At 29.0% G+C, this 13891-nt stretch overlaps 1 protein-coding gene across 2 annotated transcripts; it reads right to left on the bottom strand.

Moving 5' to 3' along the window:
- Positions 1 to 3907: 3907 nt before the first annotated feature.
- LOC111674532 (choline/ethanolamine kinase) lies at positions 3908 to 13240 on the bottom strand. Of its 2 annotated transcripts, none has more exons than XM_023435153.2 (7): positions 12910 to 13240; positions 7239 to 7345; positions 6893 to 7172; positions 6334 to 6827; positions 6203 to 6262; positions 4646 to 5048; positions 3908 to 4570 (listed from the first exon to the last, which is right to left on the bottom strand). In XM_023435153.2, the coding sequence occupies exons 1-7, from the start codon at positions 12928 to 12930 to the stop codon at positions 4493 to 4495; spliced, it is 1443 nt and encodes a 480-aa protein (XP_023290921.1). In that variant the 5' UTR covers positions 12931 to 13240; the 3' UTR covers positions 3908 to 4492. The 2 variants fall into 2 exon arrangements, with proteins under 2 accessions (XP_023290921.1, XP_046809529.1); XM_046953573.1 differs by lacking the exon at positions 12910 to 13240 and adding an exon at positions 7437 to 7861.
- Between the last annotated feature and the right edge of the window lie 651 nt (positions 13241 to 13891).

Here is a 13891-nt window from a genome sequence, read left to right as displayed (position 1 = left end):
TAGACTAGACTATAGACGAGACTATAGACTAGACTATAGACTAGACTATAGACTAGACTATAGACTAGACTATAGACTAGACTATAGACTAGACTATAGACTAGAGTAGAATATAGACTAGACTAGACTATAGACTAGACTAGACTATAAACTACACTATGCCCTAGACTATAGAAGATAATACAGACGATACCATAAACTAGTTTACAGACTAGACTATTAACATCACTACTTCATAGTCGTTGTTAATAAGTCACTTGTTTCTCAGACTTTGTAAAGGATAATTAACACACCTTTCAGGAATAATTGAATGCTGCCCCTTCAAATGTACATGTACTCAAGAAATTGACAGAAAATTGCAAATTAAATTTAATATGTACTTTGTAACAATTCATGTATCACACATCTATTTTGTGTGTATATTGCTAAAGTTACTACCATAATCCTACCATAGATAAGAGTATTCAATGAATGTTTAAGTTCATTTAAACCACACGTATAACATACAGTCGATTTGCTGTTAGTCATCAATTGTTTCCACTCGTATGCAATAAAAGAAAAAAAGTATATATTTTCTTGCAAAACATTTACTTGCCACTGTCAACGTCTTACGTTAAATTCAATTAAATTTAAGGACATTGTTCAAATACTGCCAACTACTAACAAAGTGTCTTTACTTCTTGTCTTTCGTCTTGTTTTCTTTCTGTTCATCATCATCATCATCGTCAGTTTGTTATGGAAAGCTTTGAAAATTCCAACTGCAATTTAATTTTCATGCTGGGAGAGTATACAATGGTTATTCGCTAGGCTTTATTGCAACGGTCGTTATTGTCATTTATATTGTTTGAAGGAGACGTAAATGGAAAACGAAATTGCAAGCATTGCAAGAGAAATAAGTAAATTTAATTTTTCATACAAATGAAGAACATACAACACGTCCATTTAATCAGAGTATGAATGAAAAATAGTAAGGCATTCGTTAAAATCTTTCAATGATTTAACATACATATTCTGCACAAATTATTGAAAGTTAAAATCGCTTATAAATTCGTTGAAATTCTTTTGTTTTTATCAAAAATCTAAAGTGTTTTTAATTTATAAACATTCTACTATACCATTTCTAAGTTGAAATGATAAACAAATCATATCATGTTAACTTAACATTTTCTTTACAACACTTGTTTTAACAGAGCAAAAACACTAAAGCACACAATGTAAAACCAAAACAAATACATGTGGGCAGTGGATTAGTATGTATAACATTCGACTGGCAGTTAAACCAAAACAAATACTCACCACCACATAAAAACAACAATGCTCTCAGCTACTGCAGATAAGGGCAGAGCTGCTGCTGCTGCTGCTGCTTTTACTACACAAACTTCACAAAATAATAATATGAAAACACAGCTTTGCAGCCTTTGCTAATGATTTTTTTTAAACAAAATTTAACATATTTTCAAAATAACTATATCAGTCGCAATTCAGGTCTGAGTTGGGGAACAACTCTCGCGTCATCGCGGTTATTTCTTAAACGCGTTCAGGCTTGTGTTTGTTGCCTGGCTTTCGACAGTTTTGCGTCTCGCTCGCACTGGTGTAATGTATTACTTCATGTAACTGTTCAAAGTTACATGTTGTCTACATTAACCTCGTGCTTTCGTTTTACCTCAAGTGAGGTTATGTTTTATTGGTGGAGACCATAGAATACTCAAACGTTTTTAACTGGTGGAGACCATAAAATACTCACGATATAACCTGGTGGAGACCATTTAAACTCAAATATATACTGGTGGAGACCATTAATACTTTTGATGAAATCAAGTCCGGATGCTCCAACTTCCTATATGAAGGTATAGGTCGGTTGGTGGGGTTTTCTCTGGACAAACGTGTGATAACCTGGCAATATGAGTGCTTGATGCACCGCCATCCTAATCAAAACCCAAAAAAAAAAAATAACTATATTTATTAATATTATAAAGCATTATTTAGCCTTTTTCTAATATATTTATTAGCATTTTCTTTAACACTCTTTAGTAAACACAAAAACACGACACCGCCGCAAAAGACTTAGGCAAATGGTTGCATATCTTTGTATATTTTATTGGATTTATAGTTTGAAACAACAATTATAACAACTATTCATTTATTTTGTATATTTAATTTATAATTAACATACTTTATGCACATTTAACTGTTTTTAATTGATTAATAATTTAATAATTTGGCAAAGCACGACCATGCGACACGAATAAAAGAACAAAACTAAGTGACAGGAAAATGGTAATAAAAGGAATGTGCAAATATTAAGTAAGTGAGAGCGACGACGAGAATTAGGCGAGAGATAAATGAAAGCTTATTAGGCAAAAGCAAATGGTTTAAAATTGAAGAGTCAGTTTTTCAATGTCTATTTAACTTTTCATTAAACTAATATGATAATGAACATATTAATGTTAATATATCTACGCATTAGAAAAATGCAGCTTTCAAAATTCAATTATGAAATTAATGATATGTGATAATGGTATGTGTAACGGAAGAATTTAGAATGACAGTGCTTTAGAGTAATTTTATATGAAGGTAAGCAAGAAATTGTATTTTTAGGTTTTTACCTAAAAATACAATCCCTACCACATAGGGATTTCTTAGTGGAGGCTAGTCATACCCAACTTTGACTGGTAGTTGTTGGTATTGTTGTTGTTGTGTTTTACCTAACAAAAAGTACTATCTATCTATTACCACATAGGGATTTCTTAGTGGAGGCTAGTCATACCCAACTTTGACTGGTAGTTGTTGGTATTGTTCTTGTTGTGTTTTACCTAACAAAAACTACTATCTATCTATCTATCTATCTATCTATCTATCTATCTATCTATCTATCTATCTATCTGTCTATCTGTCTATCTGTCTATCTGTCTATCTGTCTATCTGTCTATCTGTCTATCTATCTATCTATCTATCTATCTATCTATCTATCTATCTATCTATCTATCTATCTATCTATCTATCTATCTATCTATCTATCTATCTATCTATCTATATATCTATATATCTATATATCTATCTATCTATCTATCTCTCTATCTATCTACCTATCTGTCTATCTGTCTATCTATCTATCTATCTATCTATCTATCTATCTATCTATCTATCTATCTATCTATCTGTCTGTCTGTCTGTCTGTCTGTCTGTCTGTCTGTCTGTCTGTCTATCTATCTATCTATCTGTCTGTCTATCTGTCTGTCTATATATCTATCTATCTATCTATCTGTCTATCTATCTATCTATCTATCTATCTATCTATCTATCTATCTTTCTATCTATCTACCTATATATCTATATATCTGTCTGTCTATCTATCTATCTATCTATCTATCTATCTATCTATCTATCTATCTATCTATCTATCTATCTATCTTTCTATCTATCTACCTATCTATCTATATATCTGTCTATATATCTGTCTATCTATCTATCTATCTATCTATCTATCTATCTATCTATCTATCTAACTGACAGTTTACATACACCTAGGTCTCCAATACTTACAGTAGGAATCCAATCCACCTCTGTCAGTCTTCCACACTAGAAAACTAACCACCAATCTAATACTAATTTCATATAATTTGTAATTAAGTTGACTATTCTAATTAAAAACAATATTTGAACTAAATCTCCTTCTGATTCAATCTACCAAATTTTAAATAAATAAAAACACCACAAGTTTATATTATTTTTCATTTTATTTAATATTGCATAGATATTTGTATTAATATTTATTTAAAAATGTTTTGCTAAATTATAAACCATTATCGTATTATTAATAATAATGTTGTTTATTTTATTCCAAAATTTATTTCTTCTAGTTTTAAACATTGTTAATTTTTTACAAAAAGTAAATTAACAAGTGATGTTTTTTTAACAAAAATAGTTTATTTAATTATTTAATATATCAACTAGCTAAATTAAGTAAATTATTAAAAAAAATGTGAACACTTTAAAAAAATAAAACAAGAAAGAAAAAGGGTAAGGATGATTAAGTGTAAACTCTGAAAAAGGAGTAAAACAAATTCATATTCATAATAATACTTGGTGCTTTATAAAAATAACAATTTTAATAATAATTATAATAATAGTAAAAATAAAAATATCAAGTATGGGGAGAGGGGGTAGAGGAGAATTAAAGTCTTAGAAATTTGATAAACCATCACAGCACTATTCCATAATAGTAATATTTTTTTGTTTCTTTGTTAGCTTAAATATGCATAAATTCTATAAAATGACAAAAATCAAAAAGACATAGTCTTAATTTATGAAAAAAACCTTAAAGATAAACACATTTCCAAATATATTTATGTGTTTCCTTATGTATATAGACCCTGTCTCGAACATACTTCTTACAAGTCTAAATGCGTATGAATTTCGAATACTAAAAAAAATTCGATTATTAATGAAAATACTTGCACTGCCTTTTGCGTTTTATATGAATTGAAGTTTTTCAAACTTTTAAAGTATTTTCAGCAATGAAATTCTCTTTGAGTTGCAAATATTCATTTATACGTGTAATAGCATAGTCCTAGAGAATAAAAAGAAAATATAAACAATTTAGATTAATTTCAAACATTTCACATTTTATTTTGTTCTTACTTACCCAATAACCAAATTCTATGTTAGAGGTCACATTTACCACCGACCACAAACTCCAGAAGAGATGCGAGAACATTTTAAATAATTTAATTTCATTATCAACATCATCGATTTCCTTTTGTGTGGGTTCCCAATCATCTTCACTTTCATTTAATCTCTTCAAATAGGATCTTATAAATTGTTGTCTCTGTTCGAGATTAGGAAATTGTTGTTTGTAATGATGATAGAAAGGAAACACGGGATTACTATAGTCAAAGGTCCATTCAAGGAAATGATTTGCCAAATCAAAACCTCTGTAGTTATAGGCACAATATTCAAAATCGATAATCATTAGATCTGGTTCGGCGGAATCCTGTGAACAAAGTGCAGAATCTGCTGATGTATTAAGATCAGTTCTGGAGCGTTTGCTAAAAATAAATTAACAGATAATGGTGATAAATTAGTTACAGGTTTTGTTTCTATTTTATAAGATTTACCAATGCTATTTTTTTGTTTTTAACACTGTCCACCAACACATATTTTAATTTCGTATTAAAATAAAATATTAATGTTGATTTTCACTTCGCATATTAACACCAATTCAATATGTACATTTGTATGACGAAACACTAGGATATTTCAAATATTTTTTTTAATATTCCGGAATTTCGAAATCCAGAATTTTTAAATAATGACAGAGATCATTAAGATTTTAACAGGTAATGGATATAAACCTATTAAGTTTAAGGTAAACTGGATTTTAATTAGAACTGTACTAGAACTGAACTAGAACTGAACTAGAACTGAACTAGAACTGAACTAGAACTGAACTAGAACTGAACTAGAACTGAACTAGAACTGAACTAGAACTGAACTAGAACTGAACTAGAACTGAACTAGAACTGAACTAGAACTGAACTAGAACTGAACTAGAACTGATCTAGAACTGAACTAGAACTGAACTAGAACTGAACTAGAACTGAACTAGAACTGAACTAGAACTAGAACTGAACTAGAACTAGAACTGAACTAGAACTGAACTAGAACTGAACTAGAAATGAACTAGAACTGAACTAGAACTGAACTAGAACTGAACTAGAACTGAACTAGAACTGAACTAGAACTGAACTAGAACTGAACTAGAACTGAACTAGAACTGAACTAGAACTGAACTAGAACTGAACTAGAACTGAACTAGAACTGAACTAGAACTGAACTAGAACTGAACTAGAACTGAACTAGAACTGAACTAGAACTGAACTAGAACTGTACTAGAACTGAACTAGAACCGAACTAGAACTGAACTAGAGCTAAACTAGAACTGAAATAGAACTGAACTAGAACTGAAATAGAACTGAAATATAACTGAACTAGAACTGAACTAGAACTGAACTAGAACTGAACTAGAACTGAACTAGAACTGAACTTGGAGAACATAAATACCACCAAGTTTCTGCACACATTTCATTAAACTTAATTGCCGTGAAAAATGTACAGATTTCTTAAACCAGTTGCGTTAATTTTGGAACACCGATTGTTTTCCCTAAAAGAAAACACAATAATACGTCCATTTATTACTTACTTATTTAAAACATCACCCTCCTCATTATTTGTATCCATAAGAGAATCGTTTAAATTTGTTCTGAAAATTTCGAGAAAAACATCTCATTATTACTAAATACTTCCAAAATATCTTTACAAATTTTCACTTACTCTTCAGATGAACTATTACTTCTTAACAATATATTACCCTCTTGAAAATCATTGTGACAAAATAGAACAGGATATTGTCCCTGATCAATAACCGATTTAAGCCATTTAGTTTCCTCGGCATAATTTAAATTGCGTACAAATTCGGCATGTTTTTGATTCTCTTGCCAATCGTTACGACTTAAAATTGCGGGCAAATGACGTTGCCAACGATTCATACAATTCCAAACCCAGTCGGGTTCTTTGGACATAGGTATATTAAGACCATGAATTTCACCCATTTTTTCGGCTATCTTAAGCGAAATCTTGGGATCGGAGAGTTCAGTTGTAAGTAAAGCTCTAGCGGGTATATACTGTTCAATACGACCTCCGGGGAATATACCATGAAGTTTAGGACCAAAATGACGCTCGCTGAGTAAAGCAAAGACTACAGATTCGGTAATCATAGCCTCGAGAGCATCTTCGCCATGCGATTGACCATATATACGTAAGAGTACCTGGGAATTAAAAGAAATTGTAATGAGTGTTAGAGGTTTAATAAATTTAAATGAAAAAAACTTACTTCCTCGGGTTCATTTTGTCTTAAAGCGGCTGAACAGCCAGAAGAGGCACTGTCAAATCTTTTACGTTTATTGCCATTCATATCGCCCACTGCTGCCACCAATTCATTGTAATGGGGCTCATTTCTATTTTCATCATCTACAGAGGTGAGTAAAGCAGTTGCAGTGGCACGATCCAAAGAGGTTTCCATTGCTTGTGGTGCCTGATAATCTACCGACTCATTAGCATTATCTTGCTGTGGTGGCAGACTTACATAATACAAAAAATTCGAAAGACCACCACTATAATTAAAAGAAATGTAATGTATAAAATTGAACGTACATATGAATATAATGAGGTCACTTTACCTGATTCTTTTGAATATCAATTGTTCAGCTGGCACTACCTTCCAACGTCCATTTAAGTAATCACGACATATGCGTGAAGCAGCAAGACGCATTTCCTCCAAAGTGGCCTGTTTAAAATAGAAAAGAATATAATATTTTAATTGGAACACTTATTTAAAAAGTAAATATATATAAAAATTTCAATTTTCTATAGCCTACTTGTGGTCCAAATAATTGCCACACCCTTTCATGAGATATTGGTTTTTTACCCACTTTTCTAGTCACACTTTGTTTCATATTGATTTGGAAAAACTTTTCAAAAGGATTCTGCTTAAAAATTTTATCACAGTTATGTTTTTTTTTCTGGAAATGACGTTTATTTTTTGTTGATATGACCAAAGTTCAATTACGTATTGGTTTTTTTTTTCTATTTATAAAAATAAATAAAAAATGTATTCGCACAAAACTCAAAATAAGGCACTATTTTGTCGTAATAGTTTTTTTTATATTTCTTTCCTTGAGCACGTTACGTGTTCAAATAACGAATTTGGCCAGAAATAAAAATCATTAAACGAGCATACAACCCTGCAAACGACCAACAAAATCATTCAACCCCTAGTAGTCTGAAATATATTATATTCATTCATTGAAATTCTCTATTAAACGTAGTTATATATGTTTGTAAATATTTGTCATTCTAACGTTTCCAAGTTAGTATTTCACCTCGAAATTGGCACGCGATTAACACGATGACTATAGCACTAAATTATTAAATCAATTTTATTTATATATATTTTTATAAATTCATTATATATAATAAAAATGTACAAAATTACATGTAAATATAGTACATATTGTAGTTTCTCTTTTATATTTAGTTGCTTTAAACAATTTAGTTTTTTTATATTTTTGGTTTAACAATTTACCGGCAGTTCTCTTTTATAGTAACTGAAATACTTATATTAGCGCATGCTCCTTGAAGGCAGCAACAAATGTTAGATTCTCACTAACACCCCCGGAAAAAACGCCCAAATATTGTTTATTAAATGCATTGTATGCCGGCAATGCATTTTGATTTTTATTTAAACACCCTATTAAAGGTCAATAACTTTTCATATTAAAGAAAGTCGTTAACTAAAATTGATAACAGATTCTGAATCAAATTCTATAACAACAATTTATTTCAATTGTTTTCATGGATTAAAGTATTTTTTACAAAAAATACGCATTTAGCAATAATTTAAAAATACGGCGATGTAAACAGTGGCCTTCGGTAGGTTAGTGTTCTAGTCTGGTAGACCGGAGGTGGTGGGTTCAATTTCCACCCGTGGCACTGGTTAAGGAGCGCACAACAGGCCTGATAGAGGCCTAGGTGTATTTCTTCGGATTTGATGTGTATACATCCTCCATTCAAACTAACTAACGATGTAAACAACAATAAAATTAGCAAAACTTAACTAGGCCTCCATTGAGCCTGTTGTGAGCCCTTTCACTAGTGCCTAAGGCGGAGAACGAACCCATGCGTTCCGGTCTGGCAGACTAAGGGCAAGTTTCTCACTACTCAGTTAAACTAGGCTTAACTTGCTGTTAGTTTAAACAGTTATGTTCAGTTAACTTTGTTAGTATTGCCAACTTTTCACTCAAAAACATAAACAATGAACAGCTGTTTTTTTGCAAATAATACCATTGTAAAATGAAATATTTTGAAAAAATTTAAAATAAACGTTTAAAACAATAACAAATAAAACAAAACAAATCAGAAAATTGCAATTTACTTAAAATTTTAAGTTTTTGTTCTACCGAAATCATTGTTTTATTATTTTTGTTAATTGTGTTTTATCAGTTATAACTTAAGTTTAATTGACCAATAATACTCAGTTAAACTAAGATAATAAGTAACGTTACTGTTTACTGAAAAACACAAAACTTATTACACCAGGTTTAAACAATAAATGCAGATTATGTTTATCTAAAAACACGCCCTTAATATTAACCTACCAAAGACACTCTATCTTAAAAAAAAACTGAATATTTATTATCTTTATCTGAAAAACTTCATTTCATAATCAGAGATAACTCTAGTCGGATACTTCTTAAAATAGTTTTATTTTCTGAACTATTGCTGTCTGGTTTTTCCATAATAATAATAATAATATTTACTTTTAACACGCAAGAAAAACCCCCTCAAGCGTTATAAAATATTTGCAAAAAATTACTTAATCAATTATTTAGCCAAGCAACAAAATTCAAGATCAATTTCCAAGTGTTTGCCTCCACCATGATTAAAAAAACTAAACTAGATAACATTGAACTAACATTAGATTTTTGTTTCTTTTTTTTTTGGGTTTTCAAGTTGATGAACGAAATCTAAATGGGGTTTGATAATGTTTAGTTAGTCTTAGATAAGACTGATTTTATTAGTAATTTCTTAAAATACATAAAAGAAAATAATGTTGTCAATAGTTAAAAGGGGCAGTTGGAGAAATTGTTGCGCATTAACTAAATAAATTCATGACATACATCATTATCGTTTAAACTATGTATGTATTCTTATCGCGAATTTTAAACTATGAACATGCGTGTATATTTTCTTAAAACAAATAATAATAAATGGTATTGGAAATTTTTTTAAATAATTATTTTTATTTAAAAACTCTTTAAATTGTGCTAAAATCAAACTTTTCTCTTGATGGATCAATCCATTCTTAAAAAAAGTAAATCTGTACTATACTTGCTAAAACACAATTAACAAAAACAATAAAATAATGAATTCGGAAGAAAAAAACTTAATATTTTAAGTAAATTGTAATTTTCTGATTTGTTTTGTATTATTTATTATTGTTTCAAACGTTTATTTAAAATTTTTCCAAAATTTTTCATTTCACAAAAGTATTATTTTCAAAAAAAAACAGCTGTTTACTGTTTATGTTTTGAGTGGAAAGTTGGCAATACTAACAAAGTTAACTGAACTTAAATCACATGACTGAAAAACACAATTAACTGTTAAGGTCCGCCTAAATTTGTTCCGAGTTTAATTTAACAGCAAGTTAAGCCTAGTTTACCTGAGTAGTAAGAAACCCGCCCTGAGTATTCAAAAACAACTTTCGAGGATTAATCCCTAATCCTTCACCTAAAGATTGGCCCTTAATAATTTGTTTACCATTTATTTTCTATTCAAAACCACTGTCTGTTTATTAATTTTTTTAAATATTTACAAATAAATAAATTTAAATAATTATACAGGTATTTTTTCATAATTTGTTTTTAATCACTTTTCCACATCAAAATATAAAAAATGAATAACAAATTCCTCTGAATTAAATAGTGTGAATCATTTCCAAACAAACTCTATTACGTTTTAACTGAGAACATATTAAAAAAACAATTTGTAAAACCCCAAGTATTAAAAGTAAATGGCTGGCTGGCTGGTTGACTGATTACATTCACATTTTAAAACAATAATTTTATCTTTAACTCGTGTTAAATACGTATATATGCAGTATTATTGCATTCATCTTTCATTATATTTAATTTTTATAAAAAACGTCTATGTAAAACAATCCGATATTTTAAAAGTCTTTGACTTTTAAAATACATTGTTGTTCATTCTGTCAATAATGTTGTTATCAGTAGGGTACAAAAGGCCGTTATCCCTAGCGCTTTCAAGCAATCTGGAGCGATTCGCTGGTGGAAAAAAAAATTGCCCCAAAAACAACTAAAGATAAAGTTCATTGTATGAAAAAGATTATAGAAAACTTCTAATAACTAATATAAAAAATTTATATTAATTATCGCAGCAAATTGATAAAGTTAATCACTAACTATACTACAACACATATAAGTCTTCAAAACGTTATGCCTCTAGACTATAACCGTTAAAAATTTATCAAAAGAAAACTATAAACCTATTAACATTATTACGATTACGCGATAATATTGCCAGTATTTACTCAAGTAAGTACTATATTATATTATCAGAGAATATATTCGCAAAAATTGAATACATATGCCGTCAGAGATAAAGATTTTGAAACATTGTTGTACAAGTACTTTATTAGTTATAGAACAAAAAAAATACGACTGGAAACAGTAAATAACAGACAAAACGAATAATACAAATATTTAAAAGTATAGGTTTGACTATAATATCTTTTAATTTGAAGTTAATAGTTAAATAATTTTTTCCGGCACGCGATAATAAATTTCTACTTTTATTATCGTTTATTTAACTTATCATTTGAGCAAATTTCTTAGTTCTCACCTTGATTTGTTAAGGTTTTAATGTATGGAAATCATTTGTTTTTTTTTTTATAAAAATATTGTGGAATTTTTTTTCTAGCGAATTAATCAATTCAAAATATGTATGTTTTATTAGAAAACTAAAGATAATACACGTATTCATGTTTTCGAACTTTCTTCGAAAATACTGAAATTTGAGAGTTTCAGATAAGAAAAGAGCGAGACCTTATAGTTTTTTTTTATCAATCTTTAAGAAACTTCTAAAGTTGTTGAAATTAGGTATAAAGAAATTAATCATATGATTTTTTAAATGCGTAAATAGTCTATAGACTAGACTATAAACTAGGCAATATACTAGACTAGGGCATATATGCGGCAATAGACTACACCATATATAATAACCAGAAATTAGATTATACTAGGCTATAGACTAAATTATAAACGATATAATAGACTAAACAAAATCCGACACTATAGGCTAAACTATAGACGATACTATAGACCATACATAATAAACTACAAACTATATTATACTAGACTTTAAACCAGACTATAGACTAAACTGTAGACGATACTATAAACTAGATTATAGAGTAGACTATAGAGTAGACTTTAGACTAGACTATATACTAGGCTATATACTAGACTATAGCCTAGATTATATACTAGACTATAGACAAGATTATAGATTAGATTATAGACTATACTATACTAAACTGTAGACTATACTATAGACTAGACTATAGACTAGACTATAGACTAGACTATAGACTTGACTATATACTAGACTATAGACTAGACTATAGACTAGACTATAGACTAGACTATAGACTAGACTATAGACTAGACTATAGACTAGACTATAGATTAGACTATAGACTAGACTATAGACTAGACTATAGACTAGACTATAGACTAGATTATAGACTATACTATAGACTAGACTATAAACTAAACTATAGCCTAGATTATATACTAGACTATAGACTAGATTATAGACTATACTATAGACTAGACTATAAACTAGCCAACAGGTTAGACTATAGATTAGACTATAGACTAAACTATAAACTAAAAACGAAAAGAAACACGTTAGTTACGGTGTAACGCATTAACTTTTCTTTTTGTATTTACCAACCTATTTTTTTTCCTTTTTTGCTAAACTTAACCACTGTGCTTAGTTTAATATCTACTGTTTCTCTTATTTCGTATTAACAAAATAAGATTTGAGTTTATATTAAAAAATATTAAAATGATTAATTATTAATCATAACGATAACCAGCGTTTTGTGTAATTAGACAATATAAAATTCATAGTTTTGTGTTTAAAAAATTATAAAAAAAACAAAAAGTTAATAATTACAACGTAAAAGTTTAAAGGAAAATTTTCTTAATAATTATATTTTAAATTATGGTAGAATAATAAAAACAGCAACAGGGGAAATAAACTTACCGTCTGTAAGGCTGATGACATGTTTTATGATTTGTTTTTGTTTGTTTTAATTTAATATTCTATTTAAAAAGCAAAAAAAAAAAGACTCGTTGGATTTAGTATATTGGTGGGAATGGTGTGATTAGCATTTGATTAGCAAGGGTATAAAGTTTGTCTGCTATTGGTAGAAGACGTTGTTGTTGTCGTTGTTGTTAGTAAGTAGATGACTTTTGTTGGTAGAGGGAATTTAAACACTTGTGTCACACACGTATTACTTAATAAATAGATAATTTATTTCAATAAATAATTTAACGCTTTTTGTTATATTTAAAATTATTATTTTCTTTCACAATTGTTATTAAGCTGAAAAAGAATATCTTATGTTTTTTTTAATATTGTTTTAAAAATGTTTTGGTAATTTGTAATTTGTTGTTTGTGTTTTTTACTTTTCTAATTATGTTTTTTTTTAGAAAAATTTCTCTGAGTAGCGTAGGCACATGCACTTGTCTACGTTGTTAATGAGCAAATGACACTGATATTTTCGAGAAAAGCAAACCAACAGTGTGAAATAATAAAATAAAGTTAAAAAAATAAATATACATATAAACCCGGACAGGCGGCGACCATTCACTCAGAGCAGCAACACATACATTTACAAACTGGTTTGCTGTAGTCTCCTACTAACAAAATTGTTTTGTTATCATCAAATTGTGTTCGGAGAAGATAAGAATTATTAAAACCATACACTCCCTACATATGTACGTACATACATACGCAACACATATGGTAGACAGGAATTTGTTGCTCTCTTCTCAGCTCTTTACAGAAAAAGAAAGAAAGAAAAAACAGTGAAGGAGATAAGCTAAATTTAAAATTGTATTAATATGAATGTTTTAAAACAAAATGTGCTTTCTTTCTGTTGTTTTTTTAATGTAATTTTAAAATTGTGTTTTACTAAAACAAAATAATATTGAGATTTTATTTTACTCAATAATTTATTTTT

Source organism: Lucilia cuprina, chromosome 2, assembly GCF_022045245.1.
Source record: "Lucilia cuprina isolate Lc7/37 chromosome 2, ASM2204524v1, whole genome shotgun sequence".
NCBI classification, from domain to species: Eukaryota; Metazoa; Arthropoda; class Insecta; order Diptera; family Calliphoridae; genus Lucilia; species Lucilia cuprina.
The sequence above is the reverse complement of the archived record's forward strand: the minus strand, read 5'-3'. Positions and strand labels throughout refer to the sequence as shown.

Coding starts and splice junctions, on each gene's coding strand:
- LOC111674532 (XM_046953573.1), bottom strand. CDS start 7,514: ATGAAACAAAGTGTGACTAGAAAAGTGGGTAAAAAACCAATATCTCAT. Junction 6,828..6,892: donor GACAAAATGAACCCGAGGAA/GTAAGTTTTTTT, acceptor TTTAATTCCCAG/GTACTCTTACGTATATATGG. Junction 6,263..6,333: donor AGTAATAGTTCATCTGAAGA/GTAAGTGAAAAT, acceptor CGAAATTTTCAG/AACAAATTTAAACGATTCTC.